The sequence below is a fragment of the Lactuca saligna genome, chromosome 3 (genome assembly GCF_052625555.1).
Source record: "Lactuca saligna cultivar CGN05327 chromosome 3, ASM5262555v1, whole genome shotgun sequence".
NCBI classification, from domain to species: domain Eukaryota; kingdom Viridiplantae; phylum Streptophyta; class Magnoliopsida; order Asterales; family Asteraceae; genus Lactuca; species Lactuca saligna.
In genome coordinates this window covers 45,455,455-45,476,226 of record NC_136419.1, presented here as the reverse complement: position 1 = coordinate 45,476,226, position 20,772 = coordinate 45,455,455, and the positions used below count along the sequence as shown (strand labels likewise).

The 20,772-nt window shown below is 39.8% G+C and overlaps 1 protein-coding gene across 1 annotated transcript; it reads right to left on the bottom strand.

Moving 5' to 3' along the window:
• Nucleotides 1–350: 350 nt before the first annotated feature.
• LOC145036296 (cellulose synthase-like protein G3) lies at nt 351–4,464 on the bottom strand. Its single transcript, XM_078984746.1, has 6 exons — nt 3,881–4,464; nt 2,362–2,511; nt 2,125–2,250; nt 1,576–1,989; nt 1,128–1,475; nt 351–1,024 (listed from the first exon to the last, which is right to left on the bottom strand). Exons 1-6 carry the CDS (start codon nt 4,439–4,441, stop codon nt 482–484), a joined length of 2,142 nt encoding a protein of 713 aa, XP_078840872.1. The 5' UTR covers nt 4,442–4,464; the 3' UTR covers nt 351–481.
• Between the last annotated feature and the right edge of the window lie 16,308 nt (nt 4,465–20,772).

The following is a 20,772-nucleotide window of genomic DNA, read 5'->3' as shown; positions in this document are numbered from 1 at the left end:
TTCTGTTTTTTAGGATATATATTAAATATATATATTTTTTTATATATATTATTCATATTCATCCTACTACTTAGATATCAAATGATGATAAATAGATTAAATTATTATGAATTTCATTAAATGTGTCATATTGACATATATCAATATATATATATATATATGATACATGTTAACATTTAATATGATAGGATGATGACCAGGAATAAAAGGATATTTAATTTTTTTTTATTTTTTTAAATACTTCTTAGAAATTACTCGTATATAGAAGCACTAACAAAAGTAAATTAATTTTGCAAACCTAAAATAGAATCACTGGGAAAAAAAAAGGAATTGCCGGTAAAAGTTAGACATGTTTCTAATAATCCCTTTATTACTTGTAGTGAATGTAGTTACTTGCGAACGATTTTAGCCTAAAATAGAATGTTGGAGGAGGCTTTTCACTACTCAATATGTTACATGACAAATTCTTGGAAGTTGTTTACTAACATGTCGAAGAAAACAACCAGTAAATAATCAAAGCACCACATACTGATTTCAAAGTAGTCTTTGCAGGCATCTTTCCTTTATCACTCCTCAGCACCATACCTTCATATATCGGCCACCCATTTACCACACCAAACCCTGATATAAATAATTGTCCAAACAGTTCTTCAAACCTCCCATTGCTCAAAATTTGCTTAATTCCAACCAAAAAGGCAAATAAGTTGACAATGGCAACAATGCTTATCGATACAAACAATGGTGAATCCACCCCGAAGGTGAAAACCCCTTGCTGGTAACGTTTGTTTAGCTCAGTATCCAACACTTTGCTCGTAACATTGAATTCAAATGTTGACATGCCAAGAGTTGTAACCAACCAATCGAAAAATGAAAAAAGATAAGTCGAGCATCCAAATATCAACCACATTCTTTGGTAACTCCACCACTTTCTGAATGTTGATCCTGCCACCACATAATCAAGAAGACTTTTCCCATATGCTGCAAGGAAAAGAAACGCATACAAAGAAAACCAAGGGTCTGAAACCTGCATGCATGCATGACAAAGTTCAATTTTTTTCTTTTTACATCCGTTAATCAAGATTGTTTGTGTATATATGTTTATCAAAGATACCATTATGTTTACGCACCTTTGGGAATATAACGGAAGAGTTTAAGAGCGCTAGTTGAGGCAAAAAGGCATAGATAATAATGGGAATAGACCAAAACGCACGAAAATCTATATATGCACAACACATGGCTTGGAGAGGGTTCATATACTTCATTCCGAAAGTGAGAGGACTAAATTTGCACAAAGCTATTTGTAGCAAACCCATGTACCACCTTCTGGCTTGACTTAGAAAGTCATGGAGGGCTACCGGCATATTTCCTAGAAATGCCGCCCTAGTTGGTTTACATACGACAGACTTCCATCCTAAGCATTGAATTCTGAAACTCGTGTAGGCATCCTCAACTAACGTACCATACCTAAACCCAATCTGCATTTAACTTATATCATATTAGCAATAATGGAACATTAATCGGTAACATTATCGAGTATGCATAGTTTAACAAAATTGTTTAATGAAAAAAATGTACCTCTGAACCCCATTTAGTGTTGTCCTCATAACTACAATCCGCAACATGGTGTGCTAATGCTAAACCATCTTCTGAATCATTCGGTTCATTCCATATCCCTTGTGGCTCATTAGGTTTTCCAAGTAGAGCATCTCTTTTGAAGAAGGCGTTAGTGCCCATGAATGACATGCCATCTAAACCATCCATTCCTACACTACATATTTGGTTCTCAAGCACATGTTCGGTGCAATAAGTATCGTTGTTGTTGATGTTGTAGAAACGTTGAGGAAATTGAACAAATGCAAGCTTTGGATCAACGTTAGGGTCCAAGAAATGACATAACATGCGAAGTGGTGTTTTAGGATCGTTGGAGTACATGTCACAGTCAAGGATGAGGAATATAGGTGCATTTGTCAATTTAGCTGACACTCGAAGCTACAAAAGCATATGGTGATTGCAATAATCAATTAACCACTGTTGATGAAAAATAGTACATTATATATACTATCAAGATCAGTTACAACTACAAGAATCGATGTGATGATCATTGATCAAGAAGGCTAAGCGTACCAAAGCATTGATGGCACCAGCCTTAAAATGATGTGGGGTGGCTTTATTCTTCTCTCGTGCTACATAGAAGAGATTGGGCATGTAATGACCCGTTACATCTTTATCTTCGTCATTTTTCAGTAAAACCTATTTGTAAGTAATTAATATCATCATAAAATCGTAGTTTATTTTTAATAAGTTATAAAAAGTTAATTCGAACTAATTATATGTCACTAGTTTTGGGAAAGAATTGTAAACCTCAATCACCGTAGGATGTTGGTGACGTGTAAATTCATTTGTCCATTTGCGGAGAGCTTTGATGGCACGTTCGTCGTTTATTTGATCGATATCAACGGTTCCTCGGTCCATCACATCTTTAATAGTGGCTTTCATGTTCTCGTACATTGTCTGCTTACAGTATTTAGTACACCTTCGTCTTTAGATAATTAATACATTGTCTGCTTACAGTATTTAGTACACCTTCGTCTTTAGATAATTAATAAACCTTCAATCATTATAGGGTCAACATAGTTGGTTGTTTTGAATAAATTTTGATTAGCGAGTGTGATTTATTTGTTGTCAAAAAAGGAGGCCGCAGACGTATAATAAATTAGAATAAAATAACAGGTTTTGCAAAATTATTGTTCCAGCAAAAAGAAATTAATATTTGTACAACTCATTACAAAGTTTTTTTTTTATCCTTTATATAGTTATCGCTTACATTTAATATATAACATTTCAAATCATATATTTACTTAATAGTTGTACAAATTCTATCTTATTAAAAAGATAAATATTGTAGAGAAAATATATGATCATGAATGATGATAAATTAGCTAAATACAAAATACTCTTTAAAACAACTTATGATCAGATGATGGGACTTTAAGATATATATATATATATATATATATATATATATATATATATATATATATATATATATATATATATATATATATATATATATATATATATATATATATAATATGAAGTATTTAAAAATGCTTTTGAAAATAATGCAACCTATTACGAAGAGTACGTAATAAAATATTTCTGTTAAATTAATATACGTGTCCAAACTCAAATGTAACTTGATTTAACAAAAATATAATCTTCAAAGTTAATCATTGCTATGTTGCAAAATTGATAACGATCATCAGTGTTAAAATAATAATAATAATTTTGTTTTCTGATTTGTGATTTGACATGTTGGATTAATTAATATGGGTTAAATTACAATGTTTTTGAAGATTCCCTGGTAATGAATTTCCAATCTTCGAAAAAGACAGCCCGTATATATTTGAGTTAACATATGTTACTTTTTTACCCAAACATGCATAATCTTACGAAATCTATTTAATAAATAACGTTTTTACCGAAAGGAGTAAAAACAATGTGGCAATGTTCTAAGTAAAAATATAATTAAATAATAAACTAACCATCTCCACTTCTTTCCATCTTTTCTTTTTCCTGCTATACATATTGTATATCTATTAAAAGCGATTTCTAGAGAAAATAAATTTTGTAGTCATTATATTTTGGTTAAACTCCTTACAGATTTTCATAACAAAACTGTTGGATTCACAATGGTCAATCCATATTTCACAAATCTGTATAAACTTAACGAGGGAGGAAGAAAAGATCTGTAATAGTCAAACAGTCTTCGATATGCAATGAACGGATCTATAAAAATCGACTATATATATAAAATCGACAACGAATATAATGATTATAGAAGAAAAAACTTTTGATATGCAGAAGAAGCAACCTTTACCTGGATTTCATTTGTCTCCGGGAACAGAGATAGATCGTTTTCAAAGTAAACTTCAGGAGATCTATCCATTATATTATATTTTTTGCAATATGGTAACCAATGTTTCGCGAACTTAGCAGTCTCCATGAACGCAAACAACGTCAGCTGCGATCCTCCGTCGTCCGACAAATATACAGACAGCTTCTCCGTCGGGTAATCATACGCCAAAAGAGACAAGACGGTGTTAAGAACCCCGACTGGTGGTTCCTTGAACGGATCAGCCGTGCAAACAAACACATCCAGCCGTGGGTAATCGCTCTCCTTCGCCACTTGTGGCAGGTTCTCTGGAAAAACCTCGCGGTGCACCGGATTCAGGAAGAAAGGTTGCCATGCCACCCACAGGAAAGCAAGCACAAGATCAGCTACGAGCAGGAAAATGGTGGTGAAAGAAGGAGAGTTGATAAGGTTACAACAATGGCGATAAACGAGTGCGAAAATGGCCACTGCGTAAACCACTGTGTAAAGTCGATTGAACCATCTTGTGGGTGAGGCTCTCTTTGTGTTAAGTGGAGCTTTCAGCATGGTGTTTTGCGATAAGGAGCTTCGATAAGCGAGCTTGTCTCATACCATTTCTTAACATATATATACAATTAAAATATTGGTGGACGGACCATATTTTTTAATGAAACATATTCTTTAAATAAAACCTAATTTTTTAATTCAACATAACAATTTAATTTCTAAAAAAAATACATTACAACAAAAACATTTAAAAACAAGAAAATTTATATATTTTTTCCTAATTAATTTATCATCTCGGTTATCATCGTACATATAATCTGCAAAGTCTTTTTGAAGTTACAAGTGTTTTCGTACATCTTGAATATCAAAAACTCTATATAAACATTATGTTGTCTCTGATTGAAATTACATGTGTTTGGGTTTTGTACACTAATATAAAAATGATCTATAATCACCCAGTCCAATAAATGTGGCTAAAGGTTATTGATAAAATCCTATCATTGTTTAGCCACATTTTAAGTTAAATTTTGTGACCATTTGAATGATAATTGAAACCACTAGTCACGCTTAAATATAATAAATTTGACAATCATTAGCCATAATCAAGCAGTGTGTGTAACATGTCGTTTTAAATAGAGTAATTAAATAATAAACCCTGAAACCCTGAGATGTAATTATTATTACTATTTTATATTATTGTAACCAAAAATCAAATAATAATTAGCGGAGTGTTGGTTTCGGGGAGTCAAAGAAAAGATTCGAATCTTCAGAGGGTTAGTGTATAATTTTGGGACTTATTTTTTTAAAGATTTTCAGAAGTCAGAGGGTGTTTGGTATCATGTAGACATATATTGAATAGACTCTTAGGGGCAGGGGTTAAAAGCTAAAGTCTAGACCTAAATTGAGAAGGTTTTTGTGAGGAGGGGCCATTTGGTAATTTTTGGATTTACGTTGAAAGAAAATAAAGAAGAAGGGACTAACAATGTCATTATGGACCAAAGTTTGAATGGATAGGGTATATAACGTCACACCGTCCAAACATTAACCCTAGCCATGTTTCAGCCGCGACCCTCCTTCTTCAACTTCCGGCGCCGCACCACCCTCATGCCTCCCTTCACCACCGGCGCTGTCACCATGTCGTTTCCGATCAGCAAATGACGACAACGACAACTAGATATCCGTTGTTCTTCTCCTTCTCCCTCTTCAGCCGCCACCTTACGAACCTCCAAACGCTACCATGTGAAGTCATCATCCGTCACCCGATACTTCGCCATCGAAGTGCCACCACCACTGTCGAGAACGTAGAAAATAGTCGGGAGATCCACCGAAGGTCGGAGGCGGAACAAGAAGTGATGGTGTGGGTCGTGAACCACCGTGATTGCTGCCCAGTTACCCCGAAATAGTTGAAGACATAGTCACCGACTACCATGCCGCCATCCATTTATGAAGACGCTGATGTTATCACCATTAGCAGCGCTTGTCGCTACCATTTCGTGCCATCAACGATGCCATATGCCACTAGGTGGGTGGCTGGACTCATTTACGAACAGAACAACGTGTGTGGGTGTGGTTACTTGGCCAGAAATCGCAAGAGAGCCACCACCACCGTAAGGTGGTGGCGAGCACCTCCAACCACCGCATGTTGCCGCAGGGTAGTTGTGTGTGTGTAATTTATTTTGAGTATTTATTTTGGATATTTGTTGTATTGATGTTGTATCATTGTATGGTCAGAATAATCAAAGAAAAACCCATAACCGCCACCGTGAGGTGGTGGCTGTCACCTTCTACCGCCACCAACCACCATGTCAGGTGGCGGTGTGCATTTTTTGATTGGAATGTTAGTTTAGATGCTTGGATATATTTAGTTTAAAATTTATAACCACCACCACGAGGTAGTGGCCGCTGCCATGAGCCGTCGTTGACTATCACTACCCAAGGTGGTAGTGGGTGGTGCTCGACTTATTTAGCCCTAATTGACCTAGTGAAGCGCTAATTGACCTAAAACCTAACCATTCGACTAATGGGCACGCGATTGGGTTGGAAACCCTAATTAGGGTTTAGAAAACCCTAATTTTGGATTTGTTGGTTTGGGCTTATCGGGACCCGCATTTTGGGCCATTGGAAGTGAATTATGAATTACATCTGATCACACCATATGATTTATCTAGTAGAGTGATGGACTTACTGGATTCAGTCCTTAGTAGGTTAAGTAAGTTGGGCTTTTTTATTGGCCATTAGTTGAGCCTTTTTATTGGGCTTTTTTGATTAGGCTATTGATGGACTATCCAAGAACAAGTAAATGGGCCATTGTTGGGCTTTGGTCTATTGGTTGACTATTGGGGATTTGGAGTGTGAGTTGGACCATGAGCTTGGAACCAAATTATTAATTGGGTGTTGTTTAATGTTGACAGTTCGGGAACCTGTCATCCAGCAGCTAGGGTTTTACCTGCGGGACTTTGGTAGTGTGTGGTGAGTCTTCCTTACTATACTCAAGGGTCAAAGACACCAAGGCCAACCCTTTTGGATTGTTATCTTGATATGTATATGCTCGAGTATCGTATGAGCTGTTAGATCGACATCCTGGTAGATAGGATGTTATTATGCGATTATGATCTGTTAGATCAGTATCCTGATAGGTAGGATGTTACTATGTTATTATTATCTATTATATCAGTTTTTCTCTCTATAGACTGTTATGTGATTATCTAATATATGTGCACATGTTTGATTAGTGGTTGAAGCTTATCTGCTTTGTGCGAGAGCCAACAGACTCGGGCATTCCAACCCGATGGTTATGGGCCGTGAGTATTCCATCCAGAGGATGATTGGACTCATAGTATGTGTGCATTCCAATCCGATGGTTGTGGGCCAAGGGTATTCCATCCCGAGGATAACTGGACCTGTTATATATACATTGGCATTCCAACATGGGGTATTCCATCCAGATGGATGATTGGACCCGGAAGTTGATTGGATTTAGGGTATTTCAATCTGATGGTTGATTAGACCCAACATATTTGTCTTTGTATACGGTGTGACTAGACTGTTTCGTGCGTCAGTCAACAAGCCTGGGGTATTCCATCCCGATGGATGATTGTACTCATAGTATGTTGGCATTCCAACCCGATGGTTGAGGGCTTGGGGTATTTGTAATGCCTTGTTCTGAATTGACTTGTAGTCTAAGGATGTAGCCTGAAGATTGGTCTTCATAAGGATTAGGTCTTTTGAAAAGGTAGGATCTAGGACCATTTGGGTGTCGGTGATGTTTTATAAGTCATTCGGGTGTTCGGTTTGTGTTTTGGAGCAAAGGGATATATCGGTAAAGTGGTAGTTCAAGCTCTTTATGAATTTTAGATTTTTGCTCAGGAGGTTTTGAGGTGAGGATAAGTTGATGGATGCGTAGAGCTTCTCGCTACCTTTCCGTGGATATAAGGATCGTCAGAATTGTGCATATAACGAAGAAGTTATGGCCTTCGAAAGTTTCATGGTTTTCAGGCTTAGCCGAGTACGCAGGGGCGTACACAAAGAGTACGTGGGGCATACTAGTGAAGAAGGCGGTACGCTGGGCATACTGACCAAGATGGTCGCGAATGTTCTATGGAGTACGCTAGGCGTACCAAAATTATGTTGGGCGTACGCCAGTCAGATCAGAACACTATTTTAGGGTCTTGGACCCTATTTAAGCTCCTTATCTCATAGCCTAACCCTAATACCTTCATCCTCCATCCTTCCAAACCCTAGAAATCGCCCCTTAGCCCCCATTTGAGTGATTGTAGAGCTTCAAAGTGATTTTTGGTGTGTTTTGGTGCTAGAAGAGGAAGAAGGAACTTTTTGAAGAGTCATTGTTTGACTTGGAGCTTTTGGATCCAAGCTATGTGCACCTAGATCTATCTTCTGGAGGTATAAAGTCTCAACCTTGACAACTTTTTCATGTGGATCTAGCTAAGTGTTTTTGGTCCCTTTGAGGTGGTTCTTGTGAGTAGAAGTTACTCTAGAACCTTTGAGCCTCTTATTTGGTCCTTACTGAGGTTATGGAGTCATAAAGTTTAAATCTTAAGAGGTATAAATCTTCCATGCATGATTTGGTAGTCATTTGATGAAGTTTGGAACTTAGGTTTTAGATTTAGGCCCCAATGAGTTATGCTAAGTCATAAAGTTGGAAACTTTATAACTTAATAAGTCCCTTGAAATCAGATCTGGAAGTTTGGACTGAGGACTTAAGGTATTAAGAAGCTCTAAGACATTTTGGGAGTGATTTTGACCTTTTGAAATTCATCATTGGTGTTTGGGATTCATTAAGCCATGCAAAGGCTTAAAGCATTCAACTTTATGGGTCAAGTCACTTATATTAAGCCATTTTGAGGTTTTGGACGTCTTGGCTTAATGGATTAAGTGCTAGGATTGAGAGTGGGTCATCAGGAGGAGTACGTTGGGCGTACAAGCCAGTACGCACAGCGTACAAGCCCTTAAGCCAGTACGCTTAGCTTACAAGTTGAGTACGCCCCGCACACTCAGCAAAATGGGATTTTGGTTTTTGGGCTTCGGTTTGGGCCATCTTCTGGGCTTGTTGTTTTAGGCACTGGTGGGCTATCAGGTTTTGGGTTGATATTTTATTTGTGGAGGCCCACTATGGTCTTGGGCCTAATTTGGAAAATTAGGCCATGGACCGGGCAACAAGTGATTTTTTTTTAGCATTTTATGTTTAAGTGTTTGGATTATTATTGGGCCATCAGAATATGAAGTGTATTGGACTGTGAAGAAGGATTGAGCCTCATGGTAACACTCACGTAGAGGTTTGGGCCCAATTTAGAATATTAGGCCATTGACTGGATTATGGGCATTATAGTGTTGGGAATTTGTTTGGGTTATGACCTTAGTTCCGGATCATAATGGGCCATGGGTAGAATGGTCATTTTACCCCATGCATGGATTAGGATTTTGGTATGGGAACCAATTGCTAATTGAGTATATTGATTAGTATTGATAGCTCGGGAAGTGGACAGGGCAGCAACAAGGATTTCTTCGGGAAGCTTCTGCATTCGAGGTGAGTTACCTTCCAGTAGAAGTGGGTCTAAGGCACCAAAGTCGGCCCACTAGTATGAGTTATAGTTGAGATGATTGTCTTTGTGATAACTTTCTGGTATGTGTTATCTGTTATGATTACGTGCTAGTATTCTGTGATGCTATGTGTTATATGATAGTAGGGGTAAGATAGACCGCGGTACCGATCGAAAGGACCGAAAGGGTAGTTAGTACCCGATCATGTTAGTTATCTTATGTTATGTGCTATGATTTTATGTGATAGTAGTAAAGGGGTGCAGTAGTCCCCGATGACCGGTCAAGAGGACCGAAGGGGTAAGCCAGCACCCATATATGCTAGGCTAGGTTACCGGTCGAGAGGACCGAAGGGGTAGGATAGCACCCATGTATGCTAGGCAAGGTTACCGGTCGAGAGGACTGAAGGGGTAGGTCAGGAACCTAGATATGCCTGGCAGTATGTGTTATGTATGGTATGTGGTATGATGGGAGAACTCACTATGCTTTGTGCTTACGGGTTTCAGTTTTGGTTTCATGTACTTTGTTTTCAAAGGAAAGTATCCGGCTCAATCGCATCGCATCATACTATATTTCCGCATATGAATCTTGGGGATTACACTCTGATATTTTTTTCTGACAACATCTTTTGATTATTTCTACTTTTGTTTTTGACATGAGATGTTATTATGAATGTTTTATTACTTATGGTTTTATAATAACTTATTTAAAAATGAAATTTTCAACCTTGAATTTTGGGATGTTACAGTATTCCAACCTGATGGTTGATTGGACCCATAGTATGTTGTTTGTGATATATGTTATTTTGTGTGTGTTGGTATTTTGGGGGAACTCACTAAGCTTCGAGCTTACAGTTTCAATTTTGGTTTCAGGTACTTTGGATGATCGTGGGAAGGTGAAGGCGTGATCATACACCTCCTCACATTTTATGATTTTGATTTCTAGGATAATCTGACATTAAACTAGCTTGAAAACACTTTGTAATAATTAATGGTTTCAATTGGTTGAAAAAGTTTTAAGTTGGCTTGAGTTTTATGGGTATTACAAGTTGGTATCAGAGCCTTGGCTTAAGTGAATTAGAGGAACATTCGTGTGAATCCAGTCTCAAATCAAGGAAAAGATTTTCAAAATGATTTTTAAATGGTTTTCAAAATACTAACGGAGGATGCAGAGTGTACAATCAGCCGGAGCCAGTAAGTAGACCCCACAATACTATACGGATATTTGATACTATGATATGATAGAACAACATGCAAGTACTAGGCTAGGGATCTTCAGTAATTGCATGATAGAATTGCCTAATTGTATGATGCCTGATAGTCTAGGGTTTTCCTTATATGAAATTGAAAACATTAATGTAGTTGCTTAGTGTATGCATCACGACCGTACATAATTAAGATCTTATAGCTTGAGAATGTTTGGTTTGGCCTTATTTCCTTTTCTTATTTGATGAAGGGCTTAGGGTAGGATTAGGTATTCGAAAGTATATAGGGTCCAACGTTATGTATGGCTAGCATACATGGGTGTTGTAGTGTTGGTGAAAGTTTCATGGGTGGGTTGTGTGAGGTCGGTAGGCCAGTGTAAGATGTTTAGCATTCCTCTAAGAGTGAGGATTGGACGCTCTCCATGTTATTGTATATTTTTAGGGCGTTGTGATGATACTTGAGACAAATATGGGTAGGTGTGGAATGTAGTATGGGCCCGTACTACTGAAAGCATATGACCCATACGTGTAGCAAGGAAGTCACAACCCGTAGGGTATAGTTGGGAAATTGGTTCCTTGTTATTATATGGATTATCTGAGATCTCTCTGGTGTATTATCAGAATGGTGGTTATGAGACATTTTGAGACCAGACTAGGATCAGGAGCTGTCAGCCAGGGTGGGCTAGCAGCAGTGACAGGGACTACTAGATGAGACTAGAGGATCTGGATGCTAGGATTTGGGAGATCCTGCACGATGAGGTTGCTGCTCTTTTTCGGGCACAGTTGTCGGAGATGTTTAGGTCTATCAAGACTGCCATGGTTGAGTATTTCAACAAGCTATGCATCCCTTGCTAAGATGGCTGCAATAACAACTACATCAGCTGTAACGGCGGCAGGGGGAGGAGCTGGTCAAGCTTTCCAGTACCGAGACTTGTTATTGGGACATATTCTGCAGAGCAGAGGGCTACAGTTACCTAGGATTAGGGAGATGTTTCATACTCGTTACATTTTGTGGGTTGAGCAGGAATGGATGGAATAGGAGTTTCTGGATTTAAGGCTTAGGGGGTTTTGAGCGAAGCCGGGGCGCGAATCGTGGGGATTAGGAAGGGAATGATGATTATGATCAGCTCGAGTTTTGCATCTGAAAGTAGAAGGGTTGATTGATGGATTGAAATGTTGTTTTCAGGGGCAAGGGTTGTGCTATTTCAGTTTTCTAAGTTCAAAAGAGTGAGCAGGCTTATGACCCCTAGGTTAGGTTGTATTTCTAGCTTAGGGTCAGTTGGTCGCAGGGGTTTGCGACAATATTTCAGAGCTGGTGAGCGCGGGTGGGTCCATGTGGCATGAGTATCTTGTGAGGCATACACGATTACCTTCCCTACCCATAGGAGCTCAGATCTGATTCGCCATGGATCTCTTGTATCAGGTGGTAAGGATTGATTGTGCGATCTATTGCACTTTTGGGATTGGAGACTATGTCTTGGGAGTAGTTGTAGCCCGGTTTAGGGCAGAGGTTGCTTTAGCTACTGCAGTTCAGCTCTGGACGACTGAGCTGGTGAGTGAGTCAGGGTGCGAGACATTGAATGATACGATTTATAGAGCCTGAGAGCGGGAGGTTTGTTTGGAGCACCATCGGAAGAGGGGTATTATGTGGTAGGTCTGCGGACAGGGTCCCACAGGATGGTTAATTCAGTATTGTCAGGATTCAGTGGTTTTAGTAACCGTTATTGATTGGTTGTTGGAAGCACCAAGGGAAGTAGCTTGTTGCTGAGGTAGTGGTTGGAGCATCTGTCATTGAGCTTCAAGATTTGAGTGTGATATCATTTCAAGCATCAGGGGTTGTTGGTTACATTGGGATTCAGGAAGTGTCATTTGGTCTTTAGAAGTTGTGTGGACTTTTGGGGTTTAGCTAGTGATGGAACACTAGCATTGGTAAGCACTGGTTACCATCGGGTCGACTGATAAAAAGAAAAAGAATGATTGGGAGTCCTTCAATTCTCATGTGCTTTGAGAATTTAGTCGATTCAAAGTGGGGGAGAATTATCCTAGGATTCAGAAGCAGGAGTGGTTTTGAAACTGGAATAAGTTTCGTATTTCAAAGTGGCTGTTTGGTTTAAGGGTTGTGTGAGTTTGGAGTTTCGTAAAACTTCCCAGCATGTGAACTGCGTCTTCTTGGCGCTTGATAGCATAATTTGGGGAATCCGTTCGGGGTTCTAGTCGTGACTTGGGTTCAGTTTGGGTGTTCAATCGAGTGTGTGCTCGACTATGAGGGTTTTTGGATTGATGGATTGAGGGTAAGGTAATGAGCCACGGTTGTGTTTGGGTGAAAATGTTGTAAGACTGTGGGGGTAACCGTAGCATTCACAGATTCTTTCATATGATTAGGCTAGGGTGGACCAGTTCGTAAGATTGTGGGTAAACCACGACATGATTGGAATCAGGGAACGGTAGGTCGTTGGACACCGAGCATGATGTAAGACTACAATTATTCTGGTAGCATTCAATTTTCGCATTGGATTCGGTGGCGACAGGTTGTCAGGTTGTTACGATTGGATAGACTGGAAAGATTGATGGAGCCACGAGTGGTGATATTACTAAGTCTGATATTGCTAGTTAAAGTTTCCTTCATAGGTCGCGTAGAACGACTATAAGGTTGCTCGTTGGTTCGACAAACGGGTAGGATTCTAGTATTCTAGATGAGTTTTTCTGCCAAGTATAACTGTACTACAGGTAAATTTGGTATGTGGCTCTGTGTATGAGTAGGAACCTTAGGTTATCAGAAGTTGGGTAGCTAGTTAGGAGATAAGTGCAATGAGTTCGGCAATGATTCGGTGTGGGCGGTCTGTCAGGGAGCCAGACCATCTCGAGACTTTAGATGTCAAATTGTGTAAATGTGATCATATTGCAATGAATTAGTTCATATTCGGGTTTCATAACCCTGGGAGGGTTGTTTACTGTTGCCTTGGAAAGGCTGGAGTATGATTGTAGTTTTGGCCGTGTTACTCAAGTCATTTGGCATGTCAAGAATGGTAAAGAATGGTTTCTAGGACGAAATAGAATTGAAGTGGGGGAGAGTTGTAACATCTTGTTTTAAATAGAGTAATTAAATAGTAAACCCATAACCCTGAGATGTAATTTTTATTATTATTTTATGTTATTGTAACCAAAATCAAATAATAATTAGTGGGGTGTTGGTTTCATAGAGTCAAATGACAAGATTCGAATATTCGAGGGGTTAAATTGTAATTCCGTGACTTATTTTGTATAGATTTTTAGAAGTCAGGGGGTGTTTGGTATCATTTGGATTTATATTGAATAGACTCTTGGGGGCAGGGGCTGAAAGTGTAACGACCCACAAATCAGGGGTAAAAAATTCATTTTTAATATAACCCAAACACAGATACCATTTATTCCAAACATTCCAAAAGATTGTTAATTAAAACATTTATCAGAGTTCATCCCAAAATCATTTGTGCGGAAAACATGGGTGTAAGCAATGCAATCAAGCTGAGCCCTTCCTTTACAAATCAATGATACCTGAAACCATAAAGAAAACTGTGAACACGAAGCTTAATGAGTTCCCCAGAGCATACACTATACAATCCACCTAACCACATAATCTATATCATCTATAACAGCTACATAAACCTTAATAATCTCATAAGCATGCATATACACATATGAATATGCCATAGACACCCTCCAAGGTCTTATTCACATACTCACATAAATCATATCAACTACACAAACGATGCATATAACATACAGGGATGCCCTGGAAACCCTCCAGGGTCTTACTCTGGGTGCTACTGGAACCCCACGTAGTCTTAGACCACTGCCATAGGAACCCTCGCATGGTCTTAACAAGGAAAGCCATAGGAACCCCCACATGGTCTTATATCCAACTACCTCGAGAACCCCTCGAGTTCTTCCATACCAATATCATATCAACATAATACATAACCAATTAACAGTACACATATACAAACCTTGTAATCCATACATACAAAATATAAAGGTGGCATGGAAACCGTTCGGGCTGTGGCTGATTGTACACACTGCTCCTTCTCGTTTTCTCTTAGAATTTCTTATTCGGTTTAGAAAAATCATTTCTTTTGAAAATGTTTCTCAAATCCTCAGTTTGAGTCCACACATACCCGAAGGTGCATCCGAATCCCTCAAACCAAGACTCTCATACCAACTTGTAACACCGTAAATTTTCAAACCAAAATTTTCAGTTTTAACACACATAAAACTCATATATTATATTTCATAAAAACCAAAAGTGTCTCAAATGTCAACATAAATCCATAAACAAAATTCAAATCCTAGAATCCTCAACATAATCTCGAAAAAGTGTGTACAATCACGTTGGCGCCTTCCCGCGGTCTTAAGAAGTACCTGAAACACAAATCACACAACACGGTAAGCACGAAGCTTAGTGAGTTCCCCAAAATACTACATACACAAATAATAAGCCTCTCATGGCTATAACTCGGCATGGATCCTACGGTCTCATGCATCTCGATGTGGACCCTCCAATCATGTATCTGAGTGAGCACCCTCCGGTCTCATAACTCGGTTTGGACACTCCTGTCCTATCTCGGTGGAAACCATCCGGTCCCACAACTCAGTTTGAACCCTTCAGTCCTATCTCAGTAAACACGGAATATAACATATATAACTCAAGTAAACACATAAGTCCCTCCGGTCACATAAATATTACCACTCTAGGTAAAGTATAGTGAGAAGAGTTACCTCGTAATAAGCTAGGTAAATGTGTACCCCTCGAACATCGAATCTGGCCTCCTCCTATTTACATGTGATAATTGACTCTAATTAACACTTTAATCAAAATTTTAAGTAAACTAAGTTACTTACTCTCTCTCTCTCTCTCTCTCTAGATCTTGGAATGGGAAAAAGACCATTTTACCCATCCATGATCTCCATAAGTCATGATTGATCAAACCCTAAAGTCAACCCAAGTCAACAGTCCATGTTGACCGAACTTGTCGAGTGCATAAATGTGACTCTTCGAGTGCATAAATGCGACTCGTCGAGTTCTATCGATATTCTTAGAATCTCACAAAAGTCTAACTCAACTCGTCAACTTGACCCGTCAACTCGTCGATTTACTGCATGGTCAGATCCACCGGGACAACCCTATCCGACTCGTCGAGTCAGCTCATCGACTTGTCGAGTTCTTTCAGACTCTTTTCTCATTCAGATGTTTTTAAGGCAGAAAGCAAACCCAAACTCTAGATCTAACCCCTAAGGCTCGATTATCACGTAAAGCCACGAGCTTTATGTCAATGCATGGTACTTAGAGCTTGAAATACCAAAAACATGATCCATTAAGACCTTTTCACTCAAAAGCTCTATTATGGCTGAATAAAGCAGAGACTTTTGGACTCTAGGGACCTCACAAGGTCCAGATCTGAAGTCCAAGTCTCTAGGTGAACTCAATACACTCAAAGTCCCAATAATATATAGAAAAAGCCCTAAACTCCATAAACATGAGATCTAACTAACATAATGAGAAATGTGTGGACTTTTTACCCTTCACAGAAGCTCTGGATGAAATGCAATGAATCTAACAGCCCTTTCTCGTTCCTTGCTTGAAATCCTTCCATTTCTCTTCAAAAGATGCACTAAATTACTCAATGATTAGCCTTAGAACTCTCTTAGCTCAGTACACACATTTAGGGTTTCACACAGGGAAGTTAGGTAGCTGATGAGGCGCAAATGAGGTCATAAGTGCTCTTAAATAGGCCCCAACCCCGGGGATTTAGGGTTTCATCTCACAGCTCCAACTCGGCGAGTCGGCTCTCGAACTCGTCGAGTTGGTTATTAGACCCACGTGGTCAAATCAGTCTCTACTCGACGAGTTGAGGCACCAACTCATCTTGTTGATAAATAGATCTCATAAATAAATAAATAAATAATATAACTGGGAGTCCCGATGTTACACAATAGCTGCTGAAGAACTCCCAATGATGCCTGCCATCCACCTCTTGGATATCGTGAAATCCACTTAGTAGTTGACTCCCATCACTCAAGAGTTCCATAAAGCACAAAGCAAGCAGCATTCGTGTAGTAGAACCCCGATCTAAAGAACTACCATCGAACATTCAGCCCACATACCACAACTCATGTTATCCACATCCATCCATCCTTACTGTCGGCTGCCTTATGCATGCAAATTATGCACAGAACGGGATCTGATAGACCGTCGAATAATAGACTCTACCCTAGGACCACAACCCGACGAGGAACAAGAAATAAGGCCAAATCAATTATTCTAAGGCTATAAGATCCTAACCGTATACAATTTTGAAAGCATACGCGTAGCAGTTACTAATACCAATAATCATTCTCATTCTAGCATGGCATCCAATATTCCCAAAGCTACAAGCACCACATATCAGTCCAATCTATTGCTGACTACTCATCACTAGCATGCAAGTCTACCAGCTCATACAACATATACAGGCATCTCCCTTGGCCCTAACTAGCATGCGATTCACAAATTCATAAAACACATCATAATAGATAACATATGTGGGTGTTTTTGGGAAACTTACTTGAGCTTGGATGATTGCATGCACCACACCCTTTCTTGTCTTATGAATTCTTTCTTTAGAACATTTTCCTTTGAAACTTAACAGATCCTCAGTTTGAGTTCAGACACACCCGAAAGCATGTCTGAATCCCTTAAACCAAGGCTCTGATACCAACTTGTAACGATATAAAAACCAGGGATAAAAATTTCATTTTTAATATAACCCACAATAGCTTAGTCCAATAAGTGGCCCAATAAGAACCCAAACCCAATTAGGGTTTTTCAGGTAAAATGAAGATTAGGGTTAACTGTTCCTACTTAACCCATTAAGGACTTAATCCATTAAGTCCGAACATACAATGAAATTGGGCTTGAGTCATAACTTCACTCCAAGGTCCAAAATGCGAGTCCCAATAATTCCAAAATTAGGGTTTTATAAACCCTAGCTAATTAGGGTTTCCAATCCATTACAATTCAATTAGGCCTAAAAGCTATGTCCTTAAGCCCATTAGGGTTTCCTTAGGTCAATTAAGGTTTCTCCTAAGTCGGGTACCACCCCGGGTAGTGGTGGTCAATGGCGGCGGCCACCACATCATGGTGGTGGTTATGAGTTTCTTTTATTATTTTCGCATTGGTTACAATATTACAAAGCAAAAAAACTCGAATAACACACACACACACAACCACTCTAATGGTGGCCGGTGGTGGCACATGGTGGCAGTCACCACCTCATGGTGGTGGCGGTGGCTTTCTTGGTTATCTGGCCAAAAAAAAAACACACATACACACACCCTCATAACAGAAATACACACATTAAGCACGACTTTTGCTCGGAAATGAACGTGACTACCCACCTAACAGTGTCGTACGGAGGCGACAACAAGGTAACGACCACTATGGTTGGATGCCATGGTTGTTCTCGTGATGGTTCCGGCCAGAAGATAGCATGCAGAAATGTATTCGACTAGTAGAAAGCACGCACCGGAACAAGTCCGTTGAACGCACATCCACGCAGCCATAACTGGTGGCAGACGGCAACCAGAGCGCTAAAGGAGATTATCGCCTGGAGCTGCGGTGGCGATGGGCGTAGCTGAACGTAGTGAGTAGGTAACAATGAGAAGATACGACTGGGAGTGACCGTAGTGGCACCCACGATGATGGATGGCAGGCAACAGCAGCGGTGAAGGAGTGAAGGCAGCGACCGATCGGTGATTTCGCCGGCAGCAGGTTCCTGGTCAGCTTGGCAGCTGAGAAACTCTATGCTGGCAACTGGAGAGGTCATGGGTGGTAGCTCAATGTCTTTAGTGACAGCAGGAAACTCCGGTGGTGGAGGCATAAGGGTGGCAATCGCACCGGAGACGAAGGGTAGAGGTTGGATTGCGGCTGCTACTCCATTTAGGGTTAGGGTTTACCAAGGTGACGGGTTTTATACCCCGAGCTCCATATAATTTATCCCATAATGCCACCTTTGGCCCCTCCCTCCCCTTTTTCTTTCAAAGTAGATATGAAATTTACCCTTTCAGGCCCTAACATTAAAATCCACTTCAATTCAGGTCCTATCTTTTACCAAACAGGCCTCCACTTTGAGAATATTTTGCAAAACAAATCTAGAAATTACCTTTTTAACCTCCAAAATCTCAATTATGGCATATTAAGCTCTTCCTTCTTTTTTCCTTTCAAATTAAATCCCAATTTTCCCAAATAGCCCCTCCTCTACAAAATATTTTCAATATAAGCCAACGAACTACAAAACGAGCCCGATTGATTATCCTTTAGCCATATGTTCAAGTATTCTTTCCACTACAAACCTCGAAAGCACTCTTTTGTCTTCCTAAACAAATTATAATGTCCATTTACATACTTTTACACCAATCTCTTTATTTAATTATATTCATATATCGGAATAGAATGATACTTAAAACACATCTTCAGCTCTTAGGGGTTGACATGGAAATAGGGTGCTACAGAGAGGTAAAGTTTGGACCTAAGTTGAGAAAGTTTTTATGAGGAGGGGCCATTTAGTAAATTTTGGATTTAATTTGAAAGAAAATGGAGAATGAGGGACTAAGAGTGTCATTATAGGCCAAAGTTTGAATGGATCTGGTATATAATGTCACCCCGTCCAAACCCTAACCCTAAGCATGTTTCAGCCGCCACCCTCCTTCTTCAACTTTCGGCGCCGCACCACCCTTATGCCTCCTTTCACCACTGGCGCTGCCACAATGCTGTTTCTGATCAGTAAAGACGAAAACGACCATTAGACATCCTCCGTTCTACTCTTTTTCATTCTTCAACCACCACCCTACAAACCTCCAACCTCCAACCTCCACCATGTGAAGCCCTCATCCTCCGCCCGCTACTTCGCCATCGAAGTGCCACCACCAATGCTGGGAATGTAAATAATAGTCAGGAGATCCACCGAAGGCCGGAGGAGGAACAAGAAGTGATGGTGTGGGTTGTGAACCACCGGGATTACTACCTGTGTTGCCCCGAAACAGTTGAAGACATAGACGTTGACACCCATGTCGCCACCCAGTGCTGAAGACACTATTGTTACCGTCGTTAGTCGTGACTGTCGCTACCATTTTGTGCCATCACCGCCTCCATACGCCACCAGGTGGGTGGATGGACTCATTTACAAACAGAACATTGTGTGTGGGTCTGGTTACTTGGCCAAAAATCGCAAGAGATCTAACACCACCACCGTGAGGTGGTGGCTAGCACCTCCGACCACCGCTTGCCACCGCAGGGTGGCTATGTGTGTGTAATTTATTTTGAATATTTATTTTGGATATTTTTTGTATGGATGTTGTATCATTGTATGGCCGGAATAATCAAGGAAATACCCATAACCACCACTGTGAGGTGGTTGCCACCTTCGACCACCATGTTGGGTAGCTTTGTTCATTTTGTGATTGGAATGTTAGTTTAGATGCTTGGACATATTTAGTTTAAAATTTATAACCACCACCATGAGATGGTGGCCGCCACCATGAGCCGCCGTTGACCGCCACTACCGGAGGTGGTAGTGGGTGGTGCCCGACTAAATTAGCCAAATTAGACCTAATGAAGCCCTGATTGACCTAAAACCTAACCATTCGACTAATGGGCATGTGATTGGGTTGGAAACCCTAATTAGGGTTTAGAAAACCCTAGTTTTGGATTTGTTGGTTTGGGATTATTGGGACCCGGGTTTTTGGCCATTGGAATTGAATTATGAAATACACCCGATCACACTATATGATTTGTCTAGTAGAGTGATGGATTTAATTGATTAATTCTTTAACGGGTTAAGTAAGAAACACTTAACCCTAATCGTTATTTTATGTGAAAACCCTAATTTTGCTTGGGCCTTGAGTTGGGAATCGATATTGGGCTGTGATGATTGGGCTATTGATGGGTTACCCAAGAACAAGTAAAATGACTAAAATATTTGGATGACCTATAGGGTAAGGCCCATGTGAAGGACTTGTGCCTAATTTGGAAAATTAGGCCATAGATGGGCCATAATTAGGCCTTTATGATTATGGGATATTGGACCATTGGAATTCCACGTGTTTAGACTAGAATAGA